This window comes from Penicillium citrinum (genome assembly GCF_028827155.1).
Source record: "Penicillium citrinum strain IBT 23319 chromosome Unknown utg000008l:1.0-2707905.0:1.0-2709502.0, whole genome shotgun sequence".
Classification (NCBI taxonomy): Eukaryota; Fungi; Ascomycota; class Eurotiomycetes; order Eurotiales; family Aspergillaceae; genus Penicillium; species Penicillium citrinum.
The window spans coordinates 1,819,428-1,840,672 of NW_026622693.1; the positions used below are offsets into that span (position 1 = coordinate 1,819,428).

Below are 21,245 nucleotides of genomic sequence, written 5' to 3' on the forward strand. Positions count from 1 at the left end.
GTTGGGTGGCCTCCTAAGCCTTTGGAACCGCCCATGTTCAACTCGGGGGATACATTTGTCTAGTACTAGGATTTGATCTTGAGCAGGAAGAATAGCATGGTATATTGAACTCCTGGATTGCTCTCTAATTCAGTTGTAAAATGTAAAATATCAAAATAGTTTGCTTTGAAGCTGATGAAAGAATGTTATTTCCGAAGAATTGAATGTCATGAAATAGTTTAAAGAATGTTTGATGAAGACGTAGCGTTGGGTCAGGTGCTACTGGAAGTGGCAGGTTTGTTTTGGCTTCCAAACATGGCGGTATTATCAGTCAGAGGATAGTGCCATTATTATGGCAATGCAGAATCACTGCTATCGTCGGAGTTGCCCCGAGCCTGTGCTTCGACAAAATGGATATATCTGTTGATAGTACAGTTCCAAAATGCCGAGCTTCATGTCGGCTTTCCAATTAGGGTATCCAACCTCATGTGTTCCGTGGAAGTACATTGCCATTCCGTAAGAAATGAAAAAAAAATCATCACGTCGTATCGCATAACATCAGTCGAGCTGGAGGGAATCGAACTGGGTAGACGGAATGTTTCTTCAACGGGTAAGGGAAGTCCTTGAGTTGTTATCCGGGGTAATCGAGATATCGGTCTGAACATTGATTCCCAGGTTCATGTCATCCCCCAAGAACTGGCCCTTTGTGGCACTAGCACACCTCTCATACTGCGAGCCATACATGCCAGCTTCCATCTTCATATACTCAAGATCCGGTGAGCGGGGGCTTGACTTGGAAATCCATTGAGAGTTGCTGCGATCAGTGTTGATATAGTAAGGAGGTTGGCTGCGTTTCGAGCTGTTCGTCAACTTGATCGCGGGGAAGAGACCGCGAATGATGGGAAGACACGAGCAGATGAGACCGACGGATGGCTCGATATGTGTCCACAGAGTGGCTTGATAGACGGTATATGTAGGATCGGTAGGACTAATCCAGAAGAGAACGACAATACGATAAATGCTAGCAAAGCAGACGAAGGCACCCAAGGCAAAGACACCATTCAGTGCAAGCTTGTCTTGCCAGCATCGATGAAGACCCCAGATCATTGGAACTGGGAGAATTAGAATGACAAAGTCCATCAGGACGTTCCAAGCTTGGTTAACGATGAAGAAAGTGTTTGCATCGATACATTTTCCTGGGACACTGTGATCCCAGTAGGCACGTAGAGGACGGCATTGGCCAGCACAGGCGAGAAAGATTCCAAGTCCCCAGGCACCAATCAGGCAGTTGAGAATGAAAGTGAATCTCTGGAACTTGGGTGTCGTGAAGACGCGGCGATAGAAGCAAACCAGAGAGATCTTGATAGCGGGACAAAGCAGGAAGTATGTGAACTGGTTGGCTAAGAAGATCTAGATTGATAGGTGAGTGGGACGTATCAACATGTCAAAAGTACAAATGACTACATACCTTCCAATAATTCATCATAGTCTTTGCGTCCACTTCAGAAACGTGGGTACCATTACCACCGATCGAACACCCTGAGATTATCAGCCAAGAACACGCACACCCACGCCGAAAGTGGAACAACTTACACAAGACCAATTCAATCAACATCGCAACCATCAACACCATTGACACCAGGCAAAGATAATCATCAACGCCAAATCCAACTCGACGTCGATAACGAGCCACCACGCGAGCCACCACCGAAATCAGACAAAGCGCCACCAAGACGGAGACGATCTCAATCATCTGCCATCCTCGCGTACTTGGGGCCATGGCGATACAATTGAAGCCAAAACGAGATATCAATTCAAGATGAAAAAGAAAGTACCAAAAGACCACACAAAGCAAAACACAATCAGGAGAGGAAGTCAGAAAGAGTGAATGACCTGGGGAAAGAAGATCAGCAGGGGAGGTGACAAACCTCCACAGATATACCAAAAAGCCACGCGAGAAATGATATGCACGACAGGGATCCCCCCCGAGAACCCGGAGCCGAAAAACTGGGAATGAGAAAGCATCAGTACAATCAAACCTTGGTTCGTCAGACAATAATCGAACAGGTCCCTTTTTCGATTGATTGCGCCAGTCCACCCGCACTATGGAGTATTCCTCCTAGGAGGTCGATCATTCGTTGCTCATGCGCATTGGTTCCGCGAACGCGCATACAGTATCCTGCGGCCCAACAATTGGGCGCAGGTCGGTGGATGTGTGATTTGCAAATTGTCTCGCGTAGACAATACAACAACAGCAAGTGGAGTGTCCACTATACACCCCATTTCCAGCATGGCGCTGAGGTGGCGGGTAGCTTAATCGGTGCCGACAGCGGCTCATTCGCTGGTTCATCGAATGCTAGTGGTGAATATCTTTCCTTTGAAAGGAAGGCTGAATTTGGAATGACACATATTTTTTTCTCCACTGGGGATTTATTGCTTTGGTGGCTGCGAATTGTATACACTCGCGTGGGGGGGGAGATGTCTTTGTGTAGTGGGGATTGGATGGACGTTTCGGGTAAGACGAGCCTGGCGATCCCATCTGATATGTGGGATTCGTCCGAGTCATGCAGGAACAGCTGTCTATTTACTGCCACTATTAACATTTACCTTTTGAAGGACAGAACTTTTGGCTTTGATATGTAAATCAATGGAGAAGAAACTTTGAATTACTGTATGAACTCTACATATGAATTGACTCGTGCTCGGTCAATAAAGCTTACATACATTCATGTGCTTCTCCTATCCTCCCCAGTTTTATCCTTTGTACTGTACTCAAGTTGAAGCCCGGGTCCCCTTTGAATATCACGCAGATCATCAATAGCCCCCTCCTAGCCCGTCTGAAGGACACTATCGAACGCCAAGCATGCGTCATCGGCATTTGAACAATCGCACGATCATGCATGGAATGTTCTGACTGCCGAGGCCTGAGCACTCAAAGGTTGCATTTCATTTAAATTTTGGAGATTATATACGAGATATTGGAGGGGCTATGCCCATAGATCTGAGTTGTAGGGATCGTGGTGGACTGCTTCGAATAAATTACATACTGAAGAAGTCCAGCTCGATTTGCAGATAAATTTCTTCGTCCTGGTGGGGCACACTATTGGAAAGGCGAAGTCCTCAGACTCCGCAACCTTGGAAGCTCAGATCAACTGCTTGTCTTTTCAGCTGTGTTTGATGTCCCTGGGAAAGAAATTTATCCAATTTAGGAGGGATTGCTCCGAATTCTCCGTATGCTTATCAGTTCATGTTTAAGTGCATCCTCCGTTGTTCCGTGTCATGCTGTATGTAGACCCCTTATACTGTTGAACTCTCTCAACGACATATTCGGTGGATCATAGCGGGACCCAGGTCGCATCCACGTATTTTCCATGGTTCGAACTGCCGAAAGGGAAATCCAGGGCGAGATGGTGAGGGAGCAGTGTGTACGGAGTAAAACGAAAAATGCAGCTCCGTAGACGCCGAGGAGTTAGGGCTAGAAAGTCAACCCCGTGTGTACATACTCCGTAGACTCTTCATGCTAGTCCATTCTTCAGAGTGACAGTGGAGATCAACTAAGACCCTTTTCAGGTGTTGATTCACAAGGATTTGGAGTCAGTGGGGCAATAACTTACTCCATATCTCAATAGTTTTGAGCAGCTCTTCTCCTCAACTCTGTCAATCAACAATACCCTGACGCTGAACATCAAGTTGTAACAAGTACAGAGTAACAGAGTACTCCATACCGCATCACAATATGACTACCATCAACGTCCCACTGATAATCAATGGCCAGGAGGAACATCTCTCCTCCACATTCGACGTAATCAGCCCTTACACCAACGAACCATGCTGGACCTCCTCCTCCGCCTCCCCGCAAGATGCCATTCGCGCCGTCGAGGCTGCAGACGCTGCCTTCCCCGCCTGGTCACAAACGAAGCCCGCCGCAAGACGCGATGTTCTTCTCAAAACAGCTGACTTGCTGGAGCAACGTCTCGAGCAGAATGCAGAGTACATGCGCACCGAGATGGGTGCAGACGTCGGTGCTTCACAGGGATTCGTCGTTCCGCTAGCTATTCGCATGTTGCGTGAGGTTGCTAGTCGCATTACTTCTATCTGTGGTAGTGTACCTGTTGTTGAAGCCGAGGGCCAAAGTGCGATGGTCTTCAAAGAGCCCATGGGTGTTATCTTGGGGATTGTGCCCTGGTAAGTACAGAACGCTGCTGATAATAAATATCACAATGCTCTATATTGTAGTATTCTTGCTGGTGATGTATCTACTACGGCATACGATTAACTACTAGTTATACAAACAACTTTTAACGTCAACTTCTAGGAACGCCCCCTATGTCTTCGGAATTCGCTCCGCTGCCTGCGCCCTCGCTGCTGGTAACACAACGATCTTGAAATCCTCAGAACTCACCCCCCGCTGCTACTGGGCCATTGGCCGCGCCTTCGAGGATGCAGGTCTCCCCGCTGGTTGCCTTAACGTTCTACATTGTCGCCCCACCGATGCGCCGGATGTCGTCAACGCCATGATCGAGCACCCCGCAGTGCGCAAGATCAACTTCACCGGAAGTACAGCCGTTGGTCGAAAGATCGCGCGCTCCTGCGGACAGAACCTGAAGCCTTGTCTCATGGAGCTGGGCGGGAAGAACAGTTCCATCGTATGTAAAGATGCGGATTTAACAACCGCGGTACAGGGTGTTCTTGCCGGTGCCTTCTTAAATGTAAGTTATACCCGTGTCCCCTAACATGACTACCAGTTGACATTTTCTAGTCCGGCCAAATCTGCATGGCTACAGATCGTATCCTCGTTCACTCATCCATCGCACCTACATTCATCCCCGCCCTCCAGAAAGCCCTCGCAGCCGGCGCAGATACCTCGGCCCTCCCACCAACCCTCGTCAACACCGCCTCGAAGACCCGCGTCGAGGCTCTCATCTCCAGCGCCGTCGAAGCCGGTGCCCACTTCATTTCCGGCTCCGCGGATGCCAAATTACCCGCTGGCTCGGGTGTACGTATGGCGCCGGCCATTCTCGGCGGTGTGAAGGAGGAAATGCCTGTATGGCAAGAGGAATCGTTTGCATCTGTTGCGGCATGCATGACCTTTGAAAGCGAGGAGGAGGCAATTCGATTGGCGAATGGAAGTGGGTATGGACTTTCTGCGTCGGTGTTTACGGAGGATTTGCGAAGGGGATTGGCGATGGCGAAGAAGATTCAGTCTGGGTAAGTACCTCCCCCTCATTTTCCATCGTTCTGTTGTGTGTCGATTAGATATTGTTTTCTCTGTTTACTTGCCTATTGGGGGAATTTTCTGACTTTTCTCAGCGCGGTCCATATCAATAGTATGACTATCCATGACGAGCCTGTTCTTCCTCATGGTGGAGTAAAGAATAGTGGCTGGGGTCGATTCAATGCGGAGGAAGGGTTGAATGAGTTCTTGTCGACGAAGAGTGTGACTTGGATGGATTAGGTGGTCAGCTGACGCGACACGAGCTCGTCTTCATTCTAGTCGTACACACATGTGATATGTGTGTATGTCTATATCTATTAGCATATAGCGTTATAATTCATCTTTCACTTGTTCAGTTGCTCTACTCGTCACTCATGGTTGTTTCCCCGTCATAAACATAGTATACGATCGGCTCTCGGGCGAGACAGTTCCGCCGGAGTGTATTGCCCCGAGCTTTTCACCTGGGCATGACTGCGAGCGCAATAATCGATACCGAGATGCAGTGTACAGCTGTATAGTTCAGCTTCTGGGTAGGATGTCTCTTTTGAATGTTTCTACGGTGTTTGCGCAGTAATTCATCGGCGACTGTGAATTCCGTCGGCAATTGAATTGCCTAAACTGGCTGAACTTTAGGTGTGCGCTGATTGGTGGATATTCCTGACATAATCCGGGGGTGGATGATGTCATCTCGGTCGGCTACTCAGCACTTTTTTCAGTATTGAATATTCAATCCACGGGAGTACAAGATTGAATACATTTTTGGAAATCTCCGATAGATCTAATTCATATTATAATGTAGATCTAGTTCCTTCTCCTGTGCCTCTCGTAGAATAGTCTGTCGTTAGTTTTCCAGTAATATAATGCACCGGTATAATTTCCACGTATGTCCAATGCATCATCGGCTGCCATTCGGTCTCCTGGTTACTCCCGAGGCTCACGGAATTCATACCTGCCGAGTTGCCGTTCTATACTCCGTATACTGTTGACATTCATCGTGTTCGGAAGTGAATCCACTCATTTCGATCTTGACATTCGACTTCAGACTTTCTAGCGATGTATTCCCGCTATCCACTTTCCACGATCACTTCTCCCACATCAGCACCACCACCACTTTATCCCTGTCGTCACATCGCATGACACTCGGCAGCATCCAAGCATGTGAAGACCTCAACGAAGTCAATCTAGCCCAATACTACATATGATCAGAGCATCAGTCAGCAACAATCATACACTCTGTACTCTCACAGATCCATGTGATAGTCTCTTTTACCCCAGAATGGATCCCTTTTTCAAGCGCAAACCAGCATGCTCGCATTCTTCATTACTCACTTTTGCTCCCCCGGAAAGATCCACTCGACCCATTTTCCCTGGGTCGCTCCTTCCCTCCCCCCCCCCACGTTTGTGCCTCGGCCGATAGCTCATTCCTCCTCGTCGGCTTCTGAGTTGACTTTCCCCCGGTTTCTCTTTCTTTTTTAAAGACAAGCCTTTCTCCTTCCCCTCTTCCTCCACTTCTTCTTTTCTCTCTTCCATCTTGCCCTTTTTTTTCTTCTCTTTTTCCTCCCCCTTCACACATCACACATCACACATCATGGCAGCACCTCAAGTCATTGTGGTCGGTGGTGGTCGTAAGTTTTGCCTCTACTTCCCTCTCGAGTGATGTCAGCTAATCCCGCTCCATAGTGTCTGGCCTCAGTGCCGCCCACACCGTCTACCTCAATGGTGGCAACGTCGTCGTTCTCGATAAGCAGGCTTTCTTTGGTGGTAACTCTACGAAGGCCACCTCCGGTATCAACGGTGCCCTCACCCGCACTCAAACCGATCTGAAGATTGGCGACAGCGTTAAGGCCTTCTACGAGGATACCCTCAAGTCCGCCCGTGACAAGGCTCGCCCAGAACTCATCAAGGTCTTGACCTACAAGTCCGCCGCTGCTGTTGAGTGGTTGCAGGATGTTTTCAACCTGGATCTTACTCTGGTCTCTCGACTGGGTGGCCACTCTTACCCCCGCACTCACCGTGGTCACGATGCCAAGTTCCCCGGTATGGCCATTACTTATGCCCTTATGCAACGTCTAGAGGAACTCGCCGATGCCGAGCCTGGCCGTGTACAAATCGTTAAGAAGGCCAACGTCACCAAGGTCAACAAGGAGGGTAACCATATCACTGGTGTTACATACACTGTCAACGGCGAGACCAAGACCGTTGACGGTGTCGTCGTCCTCGCCACCGGTGGTTATGCTGCCGATTTCGGCGACTCCTCTCTGCTGAAGAAGCACCGTCCCGATACATTTGGTCTGTCCTCCACCAACGGTACCCACGCCACTGGTGACGGTCAGAAGATGCTGATGGAGATTGGTGCCAACGGCATCGATATGGACAAGGTCCAGGTCCACCCGACTGGCCTTGTGGACCCCAAGGACCCTCAGGCCAAGTTCAAGTTCCTGGCTGCTGAGGCTCTTCGTGGTGAGGGTGGTCTTCTGCTCAACTCTGATGGTCAGCGCTTCTCCGATGAGCTTGGCCACCGTGACTATGTCTCCGGTCAAATGTGGAAGGAGAAGGAGAAGGGCAAGTGGCCTATTCGTCTGGTGCTTAACAGCAAGGCATCCAATGTTCTGGACTTCCACACCCGTCACTACTCTGGTCGTGGTTTGATGCGCAAGCTGACTGGCAAGCAATTGGTCGAGGAGATCGGCTGCGGCGAGGCTGCCCTGAAGAAGACCTTTGATGACTATAACCTCATTGCTGAGGGTAAGAAGCAGGACCCCTGGAACAAGAAGTTCTTCCACAACATGCCCTTCAAGTTGGATGATGAGTTCCACGTCGCCACCATGGAGCCCGTTCTTCACTTCACTATGGGTGGTATTGAGATCAACGAGCATGCTCAAGTTTTGAACTCCGAGAAGGAGCCCTTCACTGGTCTGTATGCCTGTGGTGAGCTGGCTGGTGGTGTCCACGGTGCCAACCGTTTGGGTGGTTCGTCGCTGCTTGGCTGTGTCGTCTACGGTCGTGTTGCCGGTGACTCTGCCTCGCAGCACCTCTTCCAGAAGCTGATCAACACTGGCTCATCTGCTGCCCAGCAGCGTCTCGGTCAGATCTCCCTTCACATTGATCCCAACACCCCCGGCAAGATCTCTGTTGAGTGGGGTGGTGCTGCTCCCGGCGGTAGCCTGCCCTCCGTGGCTGCTACCCCTGCTGCTGCCGCGGCCGATGCCGCTGGCGCTGATCCCTCCGCGCCGGCCAAGCCTGACCCAGCGAACTTCCAGATCCCTGAGAAGGAGTACACTATGGAGGAGGTTGCTCAGCACAACAAGAAAGACGACCTGTGGATTGTCGTCAAGGGCGTTGTCCTTGACGTGACCAACTGGTTGGACGAGCACCCCGGCGGTGCGAACGCTCTATTCAACTTTATGGGCCGCGATGCTACTGAGGGTGAGTTTTATCATACATGAAATTTACTTGGGTGTACCAATGCTAACTACTGCTTTAGAATTCGCCATGCTCCACGACGACGAGGTCATTCCCAAGTATGCAGGTCACATTGTCATTGGCCGCGTCAAGGGCCAAACTCCCAGCCTGGAGCTGTAATGCTTGACAAAACCTGATCTTTTGCTCATACCCCGTTCTTGCGATGTTTTGCCATTTTTCATGATATACATGGGCGTGGTTATTAAAGACTAAATTGGTCTGCCCGTTCTGTCAAGGCTCTCTCTTCGTGTAATATATTCAAATGCATTATCTAGAGTGATGTTTCTTACTTTGGGTTCTTTGTAGTTTATGCTGTAATGCAAGTAGATCTTGCTGTGTAATTTATCTTGCGAGTCAGCTCGTGCTCCAAGTATGTATCCACCTTGCTTACCCTCTATACTGTCTTCCTCATGCTATCAGATTCATTCTTTATGCGAGGAAAGGAGTAGTAACATTGTCTATATAAATGAATTCACGTTCGTTAAGATTGGCAGAATAATCCACTCAGCTCAACCGCCATAATACACATTGATTTCGTTAACGGGTACCCTCCATATGTCTCAAGATCATCTTCAACCGTCTAACAGCCGGACCATCCCCATCATGCCCTTCACCATCATCACCACCACCCTTCTTCTCAATTTCTTCCCTCGCAGCCTCAAGCGCTGGCCTCAAATACCCCCAAACTTCATCATGATATCGTCCTTGAACCTCAACCCATTCATTTGACCCGGGTAATTCCGCCAACACTCTATCCCGGAGTGCAGTGTCACTACCAGCGCCAGTGCTAGAGCTAGTATTACCGGTACGAGTGTGAGTGCCTTGAGCCTCACCATCCATTCGTAAGAATTCATCAATATCAGGAATCAAACTAACAGACGAAATCGGAATCGATCCTTTCATTTCACCCGATACACCTGTATTCTGAATCTGTGAATTTTTAAATTCAGATTGAATCTCCCGTCTAAAGGATTCCAGAATTTCTATCTCAGAGGCCGATAGTGGGACAGGCTCATTCAGATCCGTTTCTATCTCGACATCGCTGTCATTGTGAAATGCGTCGAAGTTAGGGTCTGATAGGAGTGAGAGGACGGCTTGTCCATCTTCATTTTCGGTTTTGGCTTCGGGCGCAGGTGGTGGTGGGGGTGTATGTGGTGATGCGCGTTCCCAGGCTGTTGTGTATTCTTTTTGAACTGGATCTTGGAGTCTTTGTTTTCCTTTCCAATTTCCTGTGCTTGATTGGAGGGTTGTTTCGGATGAATTTGTTAGTGTTTGGGTTGTTTCGGGAAGGATTGTGCTGGACTGATTTGGTTCATCGTAGTATGCTCGGCCGTATGTGCCGACATCTGTGTATGCGCGTTGGAATTCATCTTCCGTTAGGTTTGGAATGGAGAATGCGCCTGGTGCGGCGTGTGTTGTGTTGCGGAAGGTTTGGGGTTGGGTTGTTGATTGTGATGATGAGGGTGGGACATTGTTTGCGATGCCGGTGGTGGTGCTAGTGCTGGAGCCAGGACTTTGTGTTGATGTTGAGCTTGAGCTTGAGGCTTTGCCTTGGGTTGCGGATTGGAGGGTTTGCGCGTAGTCGGTTGGTGATAGGGCGGAGCGAGCGAGGCTTGAGGCGGAGGATTGGATGCGCGAGGCGAGAGAGGGGGTGTTTGTGTTTGTGTTTGCGTTGATATTGCTTGAGCTTGTTCCTTGGCTTGTGGTTGAGTCCTTTTTGACTGGTGTTGAGCTGGATGGAGAAGTTGATTCGGCGGTCTTGGAGTCGGGATTGCGGGAGGAAGCGGTACCCCGCATGTTCGGGTTGGTGGCCATGGGGAGAATGTGAGGGAATTGTTTAGCGTTGAGCTGGGGTATTGATTGCTTTGATGGAGAGTATGAGAAGGTAAGAATTGAAGGGACTTGGAGGAATGGAGGAGACAGAATGAAATCCGGGCAAAATAGGAACATGTGAAGACGGATGGATGGGATGTGGGGACTCAATATGGTATACGACAGTGTTGAGTATTGTATGTTCTACATCAATATATCAGTAGTAGTAGGTGTTAGATAGTAGCTCAAAAATGGGAATACTATATTGTCAATGGTGATCTACCTGGTATTTAATTGATCGGATCAATCATTACTATTCTCGTTGAAGGAGAAGAATACGATTCTCCTATTCTCTGATGTATATAGCTTATATATGGGTGTCTGATATCCACCGGAGTATAGCCGCGGTAATTCGGACAACCTTACACTGGCACGAGTACCAACAATACTCTACTAATTGAGAGCAGCATAATCAATAATTAGTAGCTATCAGGCCATCTTATTAGCAAATATGAAGTGATCCAGTCTAATTGAATGTGATTGATCTTACATTTGGACGAGATGCATCTGCCAGGGCACAATGACGACAGAGGCTGCAGATATACAAGTATATCACTTGCTCAACTACTATCAGTACTACATTCCATTCTATGAAAAGTAGACATATTGAGTATTTATAGCATATTAATCGTAATTAGCTATCACTGTACTAATCTCCCAAGTTCTCTTTATACCACTAGAGTACATTATAATATTCTGATGCCCCACCGATGTTGCACTGTAGAAGTGTTGATGTCAGGATGGTAGAGTGTACTACGATCTTCAGATTCTGCTACTCGGTAGTAGTGAGTATACTCTAGAATAAATATATATCATCCAATACTGCGTATGTACAATTATAATTAGATAGTACTCAGAATAATTGAGTACTAAGTGCTATATTAACTAATATAATATACGACAATATGGATAGTGTCCAATGTTCTACTCTACCAAGTATATCCAAGCTCTTCTCGACCCACTTCAACATCCAAGCAAAAGCCCTTTGCTTCCCCTCCTCTTCTTCCCCTCCAACTACCTCACCCTTTCACTTCCCCCCACCACCAACCCTTCTCCATCAATCCATTTTGGCCACGCCTTGCCCTGTTGGCGAGTCCATCTTTCACTTGGTCCTTTTGGACTCATTTCCCCATCTCCCCCGCGATCCCGCCATCGCTAAAATCGCCCCCCCTCGCTGCGCCCGTCTTGACCGACATCCTTCCGATTGATCCCTCACCCTTCAAGATTGTTCACCCATCGTTTGTCGACCGATCTCGTTTCCTATAATCGATCTTCAGTCATTTAAACCTTGCCGTGTCGCCGTTTTTCCTTTTCCGACGATAGAGCTCGCCGCATTCGAAGGGAAAAAAATTGCAAACCGTGCGGCTTTTCTTTTCTTCACCGTCTCCCATTTCTGCACCACTCTTCCCGCCCATCCGTCGCGACCAAGGGCGATTTTAGAACGAAAAGATGGTAGACAGAGATCCAGGCTCGCCGACCTGGAAGTTTACACAGTGAGTCCTTCTGACCCAAAAAGAGGACATGGAGGGGTGGTGCGGATATCCGCTCGGCACACCGAATGAGCCCGACCAACCGCCCATGGAAGGGACGGAATAGCAGATTTGTGACTAACACATGGAATTTAGATGCTTCGGAGATAAAGGCGATGTAGAAGACATCACAGAAGGTATTTCACTCTTCCTTTACTTCGTATCTTCTTGTTTTCCGAAGAGTTAGCTTATACGACTCCACCCACCAGCGGACATCATTTCGACCGTGGAATTCGATCACACAGGTAACTATTTGGCTACGGGAGACAAGGGTGGACGTGTGGTTCTATTTGAGCGAAATGAGACGGTAAGCCAGAATTTGCTTCGCCTGGAAGGACAACGAAGAGAGGAAGAGAAAAGCAAATTCACCCGATAGGCTCATGCAGAACTAACCACCCATTCCGAACGGACAGAAAAAAACCTGCGAGTATAAGTTTCATACCGAGTTCCAATCCCACGAGCCCGAATTCGATTACCTCAAATCGTTAGAGATTGAAGAGAAGATCAACAAGATAAAATGGTGTCGACGACAGAATGCATCACACTTCCTCCTCTCGACAAACGACAAGACAATCAAGCTGTGGAAGGTGTTTGACAAGTCCCTCAAGGTGGTCGCAGAGAACAACCTCTCCAATGAAATGACTCCAGCCCCCGCTATCGGGGGCCTCCCTCGTGCCCCTCGTGGAACTTTCAAGGACGCCTCTGCGTTGAAACTACCCCGTTTGACACACCACGATACCGTGGTCGCTGCCGTTCCACGAAGGACCTACGCCAATGCCCACGCGTATCATATAAATAGCATCTCCGTGAATAGTGATGGCGAAACCTTTATCAGCAGTGACGATCTTCGAGTGAATTTGTGGAATCTTAACATCCAGGACCAGAGTTTCAATATCGTGGATATCAAACCTGCAAATATGGAGGAACTCACCGAGGTCATCACCGCAGCCGAATTTCACCCCGTCAGTTGCAATCAGTTTATGTACGCCAGCTCCAAGGGCACCATCAAGCTTGCCGATATGCGTCAGCGAGCACTCTGTGACGAACATGTAAAGCGTATGGACCCCGTACCCCGCAAAGAAGCAAATAATCCCCTCGCAGACGAATAACAAGCTAATGATTTTCTTTTTTTTTTGGGGTTGACAGAGTTCGAACAAGAAGAGGATGCGTCCTCTCGCTCTTTCTTCTCCGAGATCATCTCCTCTATCTCCGACGTTCGATTCTCACACGACGGCCGGTACATCGTGTCTAGGGACTATCTGACTGTGAAGATTTGGGACGTCAATATGGAGCGTCAACCAGTGAAGACCATCCCCATTCACGAGCACCTGCGCCCCCGCCTGTGCGATACATACGAAAATGACAGCATTTTCGATAAATTTGAGGTTGTCTTCTCGGGCGATGCTGAGAATGTCATGACCGGTAGTTACAACAACAACTTTATGATCTACCCGACAGACGAGGACAAGGAGACAGAGATTGTCCTTCAAGCGGACAAGTCGGCCTTCAAGGCGAAGAAGGTCGGCGTACCAACTCCAATGAACAAGGCCGGTGGAAAGAAGGCCGGCTCGAGGTCCGGCAGTCCTGCAGGCCCGGGCAGCCGAATGAAGAAGGAGACCGATGCCGATCAGATCGACTTCAACAAGAAGATCTTGCATATGAGTTGGCATCCTTTCGAGGACAGCATTGCTATTGCTGCTACGAACAATGTGAGTTTACAGAATCCGATCATATATTTGTTGCAGCTCAGTATACTGACTTTTTTCCCCCTAGCTTTTCGTCTTCTCTGCCCTGTAATAGAGGCCATAAACAACCAGAGTTCATGGATACGGCGCAATTTGGGAGGAACTTGAGAGGCTGCGTGGAGGACTGAGGACCGAGAGAACATGCACGCCTCCACAAGAGAAAACAATAAAAAAGACGAAGGAAGAAAGAAAGTGAAAGTGAAAGGAAAAGGCAATGACGCACACAATTAATGCCCATAGCAGCCAAGTCAAGAGGGTTCATAATTTCCGGACTTGCACTTGTTGGTCCAATGACGCCGACTCTAGATTCCTCCCCTCACCTTACCCTGTCCTCATTTCATCCTTCCTACCATTATTTCCCATTGGCCTTTATTCAGTTATTGAGGTGCCCGAAGGCGTTGTATGGAGGTGCTTCATGATAGAGAGAATGTTAAGCTCGGTTGGGGCATATGTGTACTTTCAACAGACATGCTCGGGGTGTCTACAAACAAGTACGTAGGGTAATTTGGCTCAAGTAGCCATCATCCAAGAAAAGTTCTGTTTTAGTAGATCACAAATCTTCATAATCATCATCCTATTCCTTCCTCTCTTTATCTTCCTACTCCATAGTCATCCTACGAGGCCCTCCCAAGCACTCCAATTTTCTCCAGGTTTTTCTGCCGGTTGCTTCCATCCGGGATTGGGTCTTTTCTGCCGGACTTTGCAGGCGATGACGAAGGCGGAGGGAATGTTTCGAGCTCGCACGATACAGTAATTAACAAACCCTAATATGGAACCTCCCTATTAACAGCCGCCGGTAATGGTATGATCCTGTTACAATAACCCGGATCAAAGTCGCACCGGGGATATCTACGCCTTACCACTTCCGTACTAGCGGGAGTCGGTCAGGAAAGCCTCCACTGGGAGAGCCCGCGATCGGTCGCGCGCACTCTTTCGTTTCCCATCTTGTTGGCTCTGTGTTTCCGGAGTATATTTATTTGTGTCTTTTGTCTCTTGTTTCTACCAGGGCGCTGGTCATGCTGTGACTAGGCGCCGGTTCGAGCGTCACCAAATTTACTCAACACCACTCCGAGTTTTGCGAAAGCGTCCCAAACTGCGAAAAGCTGCTGGAGCTCACCCTCACTCCCTTCCCTCTCCGTCTTTTCCCCTCTTTTCCACCACTCGTGTCGATCTATCGTTGTCTCTTAATTCCTCGTTGCTCAACATTGTTTCGTCCATTGCCGTGTTTCAGCTGATGCCCAGATCATGAACTCTGGGAATGATAACTGGCACTCCCCCGCGGGTGGGCCTCCGTCGCACCCTGGCATGGAGCAGATGAACCAACAGCCTCGGCCCTTGGGGTCGTTCAGGTATGAGTGAAACTTGATGGTTGTGTGTGTGTGTTTGAATCATGCTGACTTTGTCGTCTCCTTGGCTTTTAGTCAAAATCCGCCTCAGCAAGGTCCCGCGTCGCAGCCCTCTGGGCCTGTCCTCCCTCCTCCGTCCGGTTAGCAATTCTCCTACCCTTCCCTCTACCAGAAAGACCTGTTCAATCCATTGCAGGAGGTCTACGATATGGAAGAAGATGAGTACTAATATTGGATACGTTGATTTAAAGGCCCCTATCACCCCGCCGGTCAGTCAGGCGGTCACTCCCTCCCCGGATTGGCAGAGTTAAGCCAAAGCCACGCGGCTTCACACCAACCCCCGGCATATGGACAGCATCCTTCTGGCCCTTCTCACAGCTCAGCCCATTCTCTCCCTGGCATTGGCCAGGCCATGTCGCATGCATCTCCTCAGTTGAACCGTGAGCGTGAACGGGACTCAAGGGAACGCGAAATCCTGGAGCGCCAGCGCCAGGAAGAAATGGCCCATCATCGGGAGCGTGAGCAGCGTGAACGTGAACAGATAGAGCGCCAGCAGATGGAGCGTCAGCGCGGTGAACATCACCCTGTCCAGAGTCATACAGGCTCAATTCCCCTTCATCAGCCGGTGGCTTCAAAAGTTCCCAATTCTATCCATGGCCCGAATGGCCTCCTCTCGAATCTCGGTACCAACCCGCCCAATGGACCCGGGGGGAATGTGCAGGCTTCCGGCGGCCCCGCGAGTCTTTTTGGCGGCCCGCAGATGCAGCAACATGGCGAAGGTACCCCTCGGTCGTACATGCAATACCCAGGTGCACCACCTATGATGGGACATAATGCGCAAGGACAGCCAATTCCTGGAAATGTCGCTGCTCTTGCTCAGGGCCAGCAGCCGATTCTCAATGCAAGTCATCCGATTGGACCCGCCGCATCTTTCGGAGAGCCTAGCGCTAACAGTGGGTTCGTGGTGCAGGATGCCCTTAGCTATTTGGACCAAGTTAAGGTGCGGTTTGTTGACCAGCCTGATGTTTACAACCGCTTCTTGGATATAATGAAAGATTTCAAGAGTCAGGCGTAAGTTTATCACCCACGATTGGGTCGTTCTCGATTTGATTCGATATTTGATATTGACCGATTTAATAGGATTGATACTCCTGGCGTCATTCAGCGTGTCTCTACCCTTTTCAATGGCCATCCGGCCCTGATTCAGGGTTTCAACACCTTCCTCCCCCTGGTTACCGTATTGAATGTGGTACCGAGGATAACCCAGATGCCATTCGAGTTACCACACCGTCTGGTACGAATACACTGAGCATGCCGCGTGCTGGACGTCCATTCGAGACGACCACGAACGAGATCGGCCCTTCCAGCGGAGCTGGACGTCCTGATTACTATGACCAATCTCGTCCCGGATGGCAGCAAACTCCCCAACCTCAGGGCCAACAACAAGGACACCCAGGGTCATATTCTCCTGGCTCACGCATGATGGGCCCAAGTTTATACCAACAGGAAGCCCAGGCACCTGGTCAAGAGCATCATTATGGCTATACCACACAAGAGCAACAGGGTGCTGCAGCGTTGTCCCATCAGCAGGATCATCGCGGCGTTGCTCAGCTGCAAGGTGCTGCTTCCGCCGCATCTGGCATGGGACGACCTGGCATGATGCCAACCTCTGGTGCCGGACCCAATGCTAGCCTTACACAGCCAATGAACAGCCTAGCAGGTGTGGGTGGAATGCTCCAGGGTGGCCATGCGGATCTAAACAAGCGTGGACCCGTGGAATTCAACCATGCAATCAGTTACGTGAACAAGATAAAGGTATGATTGTTGGGAAATTTTGAGCTGAATCGCTGAAGGCAAAACTGACGTCCTGTATTAGAATCGTTTCTCCAGCGCACCAGAGATCTACAAACAGTTCCTCGAGATCTTACAGACTTATCAACGGGAATCGAAACCTATCCAGGATGTTTATGCGCAGGTCACCCAATTATTTAACACCGCCCCTGATCTTCTTGAGGACTTCAAACAATTCTTGCCCGAGTCTGCGGCACATGCCAAGCAACAGGCGGCAGCACGTCTAGCTGAAGAAAGCATCCCTGTCAGTAGCATGCGAGGCGATCCCATGGGAATGTCTCAGGTTTCGAATCGGGATGCAAAGAACCTCCCTCCTATGGGCCACTTCAAGCCGCAGGATTCTGCTAAAGATAGCAAAAAGCGACGCGGCGCCCCTGGCATGGGCGGTGGCTCTGTGTCTGGTCCTGCTGGAGCAGATGCTCGAGTCCAAGAGTCCCAAATGCGTGGCCAACCAGCCCAATTTGGCAATGGAAGCAAGCGACCAAAGTTCCACCATGGCAAGCCATCTGGCGCGGATATTCCGAATGTTTCCCCCTACTCTGATTCCCGCACTGCCAGAACCTGTCCCGCCAAGTTCCCTGTCTACTCCTAGCCAAGAGGAAATCGCATTCTTCGATCGTGTCAAGAAGTTCATTGCGAACAAGCAAATCTTCAGCGATTTCCTCAAGTTATGCAACCTTTACACTAACGATCTGATTGACCGTTTCATTCTGGTCAAGAGGGCTGAGGGTTTCATTGGTTCCAATGCGGAACTTATGAGTTGGTTCAAGCGCTTTATGAATGTTGATGAGCCTGAAGACAAAACTATCGACCCGAAACCTAAGACCGAAGCTGGTATGGTCAATCTTGCACACTGCCGGTCTTTGGGACCTAGCTATCGTCTCTTGCCAAAGCGCGAGCGACAAAAGGCTTGCAGTGGTCGTGATCAATTGTGTTTCGAAGTATTGAACGATGAATGGGCTTCGCACCCGACTTGGGCATCGGAGGATTCTGGTTTCGTCGCTCATCGCAAGAACCAATATGAGGATGCTTTGCACCGCATTGAAGAGGATCGACACGATTATGATCATCACATTGAGGCTTGCACACGGACTATCCAGCTAATTGAGCCGATTTGCCAGCAATTTTTGCACATGTCTGAAGCTGAGCGGGCGAATTTCAAGTTGCCGCCCGGTCTAGGTGGTCAGAGTGAAGCAATCTATCAACGTGTGATCAAGAAGGTGTATGATCGCCAACGTGGTGAGAAGATCATTCGCGATATGTTTGAGCGCCCTTGTCAAGTCCTGCCTATCGTGCTGTACCGCTTGAAGCAAAAGCTAGAAGAGTGGAAGGCTTGCCAGCGTGAATGGGACAAGGTATGGCGCGAACAAATGCAGAGAGCTTATTGGCGTAGTCTGGATCACCAGGCCATTGCCACTCGCCAGACGGACAAGAAGCTTTTCATTGCAAAGAACATCCAACAGGACTTGCAAGGCAAGTTCGAAGAAACGCAAAGTCGTATCAAGAGTGGCTTGCCTACGAAGAAATACCAGGCCGAGATGAAACTTAATGATATTGATGTGCTCTTGGATACCACACATCTCCTTTGCATGTTCATCGACCGCAGTACTTCTGGTTTCGGTGCTGAGCCACAGAGACTGATCAACTTTGTCAAAGACTTTGTTCCTATTTTCTTCGGGCTTGACCGGGAAGCTTTCCACGAATATATGGATGAATTGTCTATTGCTGCTACGCCTGCTGAGGAATTGGAGGAGAATTTCGGTGCTGATGAGTCCTCAAACGCGAGTCGCAAGGTTGTCAACACGCAGAAGCTGGATCTCCTGCGTGAGACTCTCAAGCGTCCAGTCGAGAAGAATGTTAACCAGAACAAGGTAGGTGATGCTCCAGTGCCTACACAGTTGGCAACTCCTGATGTGCGCGCTGCATCAGCACCTGCTTCTGAAGCCGAGGAGGCGTTTGACGTGGCAGAGCTGAAATGGATGGAGCACCCTGGTCAGGGTAACTTCAATCTGGAGCGCGAGTATACTCTCAACGAGAAGTACAAGAAGACTGTGCACCACATGTACTGCAACTTGAATATTCTCTGCTTCCTGCGCACATTCGAAATTCTCTACTCGCGCCTGCAACGTATCAAGGACCAAGAGGGTGAGGCACATGAACAGGTCCGCCGTGGTCTATTGCCTAAACCCGCTAACGATCTGTGCCTGATTGACCGGTTCCCTGGTGACTTCTTCTACGATGTTGACCCGAAGGCCAACCTCTACAAGCAAATTGTGCGCATGTGCGAGGAGGTTATTCGTGGTGACATTGATCAAGTTCATCTGGAGGAGACTCTGCGTCGCTTCTACATGCAGAGCGGTTTCCTGATGTACAACCTCGAACGCATCTTTTCTTCTATCACGAAATTCGTGGCGTCTATCTTTACTGGAGACTCTCGGGATCGCAGCTCAGATATTGCCAATTTGTTCTTCAAGGAGCGTGAGAAGGAAGAAACGACCCACCACCAGGAGATCCAGTACCGTAAACAGGTCGAGCGATTGATCAAGGAGGGCGACATTTACCGTGTCACTTTCGTAAGTACCAGCATCACCAAAAGCCTACCAGACATCATAACTAACCTATCTTCTTCTATAGTTCCCGTCTGACCGCCACGTTACAATCCAAGTAATGACAACCGAAGAATCAACGCTTAACCGCGAAGACCTCAGCCCCGAAGCCCGCTGGTCCTACTACGTCACAGCCTACTCAATGCGCGACCCAACAGAAGGAGTCGCCTTCTCCGAAATGCGCATGCCGTTCTTAAAGCGTAACTTACCAGGTAAACTCGACGAAGACGAAGAATACGACCGATTCTACCGTCGTCTCCAACACTACGATGGCCTTGTCATCCGCATCTGTGCCAATAACTATACAATCCTCTACCAACCCCCAACACACGATTGGTTCTGGCGATCTAACGCGCCAGTCCCGGATAAAGATGTCGATGTTGAAACAGCAAAGTCGCAAATCCAGACTCGCGGTGAAGAACAGCGCCAAGAACATGCCGCGTTGAAGGAGAAGAGACATGATCGGTTTGTGGAGAAGTTTGTGAATAACCCTAATTGGGCGCGTGGATTGAGTAAGGATAAGGTTGATGAATCGAATCAGCGGTTTCGATCTTGGTTGGATGGAACGCTGAAGGAGAGTCCTATTCCTGTATCTGGTTCTGCTGAGGGAGAGAGCAAGGGTGAGACGGGCGATGGTGGTGAGGGTAAGACCAAGACTGAGGCTGATGTCCAGGGTGAGAACACTGGTGTTGGTGCTAGTGATCATCCTGAGACTACGACTGAAACTGGTCCTACGGCGGAAGCGGCACCCTCTGTCCCTGAAGAGAAAGAAGAAGAGAAGAGGAAGAAGGAAGCGGCTAAGGTTGAACCGACAGATACCGAAATGGCTGATGCCGAACCTGTCGATACTACTGTCCCTGCATCTGATTCTACTGCCCCTGTCCCTGAACCCGAGTCGTGAGGAAGCACCTGATTGTAAGCTGAAGCATGTTGGACTGGAACTGAACTGAACTGGACCGAACTGGATTTGACTTGGATGGGTTGGAAAGTTGTACTGCATGTAATTTCTTTCTTTCTTTGATGTTCTCTTTCTTGTTCCTTCTTCTTTGGATTTTTTTTTCTCTCTTATTCTTTTCTCATTTTACATCTGCGAGAGGGACGGCGTCTTAAATTACCATATCGATGGTTTTACAAACATTATTCACACGAGGAAATTGCGCGATGATGGTTGATGGTTTTTTGCTGTATTTTATTTTATTTTATTTAAAGATGTTCTATTGATGTATTCTAGTAGCAACTAGTACTGTGATTGAATGATCGAATTGTATGCATTAAAGATTCTTTTACTACCATAACTAATCGTAGTACAGTAGGTACCGTAGGTAGTATGCTGTCTATTGATAGTACTATCATAGTAATATTAAATCTAGTCCCCCTTGCATATAAGGTTAGACTTGTATGTACAATTTAGTAATGAGAGTGCTGCGACGGGCGTATTTTCGGCATCGACTCGGTCCAGTGCACTATATACAGGATGTTCAGGATCTCCGTGTCTCCGAATCGACTTAGCCGATACACTCCGAGACGGCGAGTGGGTCCGGCTCGGCGGAGTCTGGTGAATCGATTTACATTAGTACGTCGATCTGACTGACAGTTGTGTGTGTGTGTGTGTGCAGTATTCCGTAGTATACAGGTAGAGG

The 21,245-nt window shown here is 49.1% G+C and overlaps 6 protein-coding genes across 6 annotated transcripts; 4 read left to right on the plus strand and 2 right to left on the minus strand.

Annotated features, from left to right (window-relative positions):
* Window positions 1-582: 582 nt before the first annotated feature.
* On the minus strand, window positions 583-1,759 carry N7469_009122 (uncharacterized protein; the record flags this gene model as incomplete). The annotated part of the gene is made up of 3 exons (XM_056648040.1): window positions 583-1,389; window positions 1,448-1,518; window positions 1,573-1,759. The coding sequence occupies 3 exons, from the start codon at window positions 1,757-1,759 to the stop codon at window positions 583-585; spliced, it is 1,065 nt and encodes a 354-aa protein (XP_056497805.1).
* Window positions 1,760-3,715: 1,956 nt separating this feature from the next.
* Window positions 3,716-5,434, plus strand: N7469_009123 (aldehyde dehydrogenase; the record flags this gene model as incomplete). The annotated part of the gene is made up of 4 exons (XM_056648041.1): window positions 3,716-4,164; window positions 4,295-4,688; window positions 4,739-5,187; window positions 5,290-5,434. 4 exons carry the CDS (start codon window positions 3,716-3,718, stop codon window positions 5,432-5,434), a joined length of 1,437 nt encoding a protein of 478 aa, XP_056497806.1.
* A 1,348-nt stretch (window positions 5,435-6,782) lies between these two features.
* Window positions 6,783-8,776, plus strand: osm1 (putative fumarate reductase Osm1; the record flags this gene model as incomplete). Its single annotated transcript, XM_056648042.1, has 3 exons — window positions 6,783-6,819; window positions 6,875-8,620; window positions 8,679-8,776. 3 exons carry the CDS (start codon window positions 6,783-6,785, stop codon window positions 8,774-8,776), a joined length of 1,881 nt encoding a protein of 626 aa, XP_056497807.1.
* A 417-nt stretch (window positions 8,777-9,193) lies between these two features.
* N7469_009125 (uncharacterized protein) lies at window positions 9,194-10,606 on the minus strand (the record flags this gene model as incomplete). Its single annotated transcript, XM_056648043.1, has 1 exon — window positions 9,194-10,606. One exon carries the CDS (start codon window positions 10,604-10,606, stop codon window positions 9,194-9,196), a length of 1,413 nt encoding a protein of 470 aa, XP_056497808.1.
* Window positions 10,607-11,977: 1,371 nt separating this feature from the next.
* N7469_009126 (protein phosphatase 2A regulatory subunit CDC55) lies at window positions 11,978-13,854 on the plus strand (the record flags this gene model as incomplete). Its single annotated transcript, XM_056648044.1, has 6 exons — window positions 11,978-12,021; window positions 12,154-12,194; window positions 12,267-12,364; window positions 12,471-13,113; window positions 13,204-13,766; window positions 13,831-13,854. The coding sequence occupies 6 exons, from the start codon at window positions 11,978-11,980 to the stop codon at window positions 13,852-13,854; spliced, it is 1,413 nt and encodes a 470-aa protein (XP_056497809.1).
* A 1,193-nt stretch (window positions 13,855-15,047) lies between these two features.
* N7469_009127 (transcriptional regulator SIN3) lies at window positions 15,048-20,506 on the plus strand (the record flags this gene model as incomplete). The annotated part of the gene is made up of 8 exons (XM_056648045.1): window positions 15,048-15,151; window positions 15,224-15,288; window positions 15,400-16,219; window positions 16,289-16,356; window positions 16,416-16,963; window positions 17,025-17,496; window positions 17,558-19,572; window positions 19,634-20,506. 8 exons carry the CDS (start codon window positions 15,048-15,050, stop codon window positions 20,504-20,506), a joined length of 4,965 nt encoding a protein of 1,654 aa, XP_056497810.1.
* Between the last annotated feature and the right edge of the window lie 739 nt (window positions 20,507-21,245).